General features: G+C 56.7%; 1 protein-coding gene across 1 annotated transcript in view; it reads right to left on the bottom strand.

The window, feature by feature from the left end:
* The window catches only part of MAP3K10 (mitogen-activated protein kinase kinase kinase 10), a 20,935-nt gene that overhangs the window by 12,011 nt on the left and 7,435 nt on the right, over positions 1-1,489 (bottom strand). The window contains exon 3 of the mRNA XM_012559852.2: positions 356-536. Within this exon, the coding sequence (XP_012415306.2) occupies positions 356-536 (181 nt within the window). The remainder of the gene's footprint in view (positions 1-355; positions 537-1,489) is intronic.

The raw sequence follows: 1,489 nt of genomic DNA on the forward strand, positions 1-1,489 counted from the left end.
GCCCAGCACAGCTGGATGAATGAATGAATGAATGGTTGCCTCCAAAGGCTTCCATTTCCTGGTTTGACAAATGAGGGCAGGGTCCCAGTGGGTTTCTGAGGAGCCTTTAGTGCTGACAGCCTATCTCTGTATCCTGGGAATTTTTAATTTCATTCCAAGTTGCTCCTCAGTTGCCACTTCCAGCAGCAGACCAACCAACTGCTCTGGCCCTGCCTGCCGGTCTGACCTTGGGCGCTGGCCCCTTTGCCTGGTGGCCAGGGTCCCGGCTGCAGGCGGAGGCCACCCCTCCACTCTACCCTTGCCCCCATCTGCCCTCCCCCACTCCAGGAGGCCGCCCCGGCCCGCCTCGCAGCACCTCCAGACATCACTGCTTTTGGAGAAGAGGGAGAGGCGGATAACCTCTGGCGCCATCCAGGCGTATGTCCCCGCTGCGCTCATTTTGGTGGTCTTGTGCCACTCTCGGGCAAGGCCGAAGTCCGTGATCTTGAGCACCGTGTCTGCGAGGTTGTGGTTCTCGATGGCCTCCAGAATAAGGACTGTGGGCAGGGAGAAAGCTGGGTCACCCCAGACCTGCTGGGCTGCAGACCTGAGCGTCTCAGCCTCATCTGCTCCACCACTCTGCATCAGCTCCTTTCCTAGCCGGGATCCCCCATGTCTTTCCATGTGGGTAGGGAGCTTCCCCTGCCCTCCTGACTCCCACCTGGGCTCCAGGAGCTCCATGAAAGGTCACTGGCCATGGTCTTGGCCCTCCTTGGTGCAGGCCTTGAATTCCCAGCCACCCCAAAAGTGGGAACTACAAACCATGAGCACGAGCGATGAGCGTGGCTGTCCCTTCATTTCCGTCACCCCTCTGGACTGCACTAACAGGCCCATTCTTTACTCCTTCCTGTGTCCATGCTCTCTACCACGTGACTGCAGTTCTTCACACTAAAGAGGCAGAGTAGCTCTCCTCAGCCCTTGTCTTTGGGCGGAGCCCTGGTGGCACAGTGGTTAAGAGCTCGGCTGCTAACCAAAAGGTCTGCAGTTTGAATCCACCAGCCACTCCTTGGAAACCCTATGGGGCAGTTCTGCTCTCTCCTACGGGGCCGCTATGAGTTGGAATCAACTTGACGGCAACGGGTTTGGTTTTTTGGGCTTTTGACTTTGGGTGGGTCACGCGACTTGCTTTGGCCAACAGAACGAGGTAGAAGTGACCGAGGAGCAGTTCCAAGACTAGACCTCACGTGTGTCTGCTTGCCCTCTTGCGCTTCTGCCACCACCGAGAGAACCTGCCTCGGCTGGCCTGCTGGTCCAAGGGAGAGGAGAGATTTAGCACAGAGCCTCCCCAGCTGGGCCCGGCCTCAATCAGGGTACTCTCAGCCAACTGGAAACGTATGAACAGTAACAAATGATTGCTGTTTTAAGCCACTGAGCTTTGGGGGTGGTTTGTTACACGGCAATATTTTGGCAAAAGCTGATACATCTCTCAAACATACTGAATGGCTCCAGT

This window comes from Trichechus manatus, unplaced genomic scaffold (assembly GCF_000243295.1).
Source record: "Trichechus manatus latirostris isolate Lorelei unplaced genomic scaffold, TriManLat1.0 scaffold00338, whole genome shotgun sequence".
Lineage (NCBI taxonomy): Eukaryota > Metazoa > Chordata > Mammalia > Sirenia > Trichechidae > Trichechus > Trichechus manatus.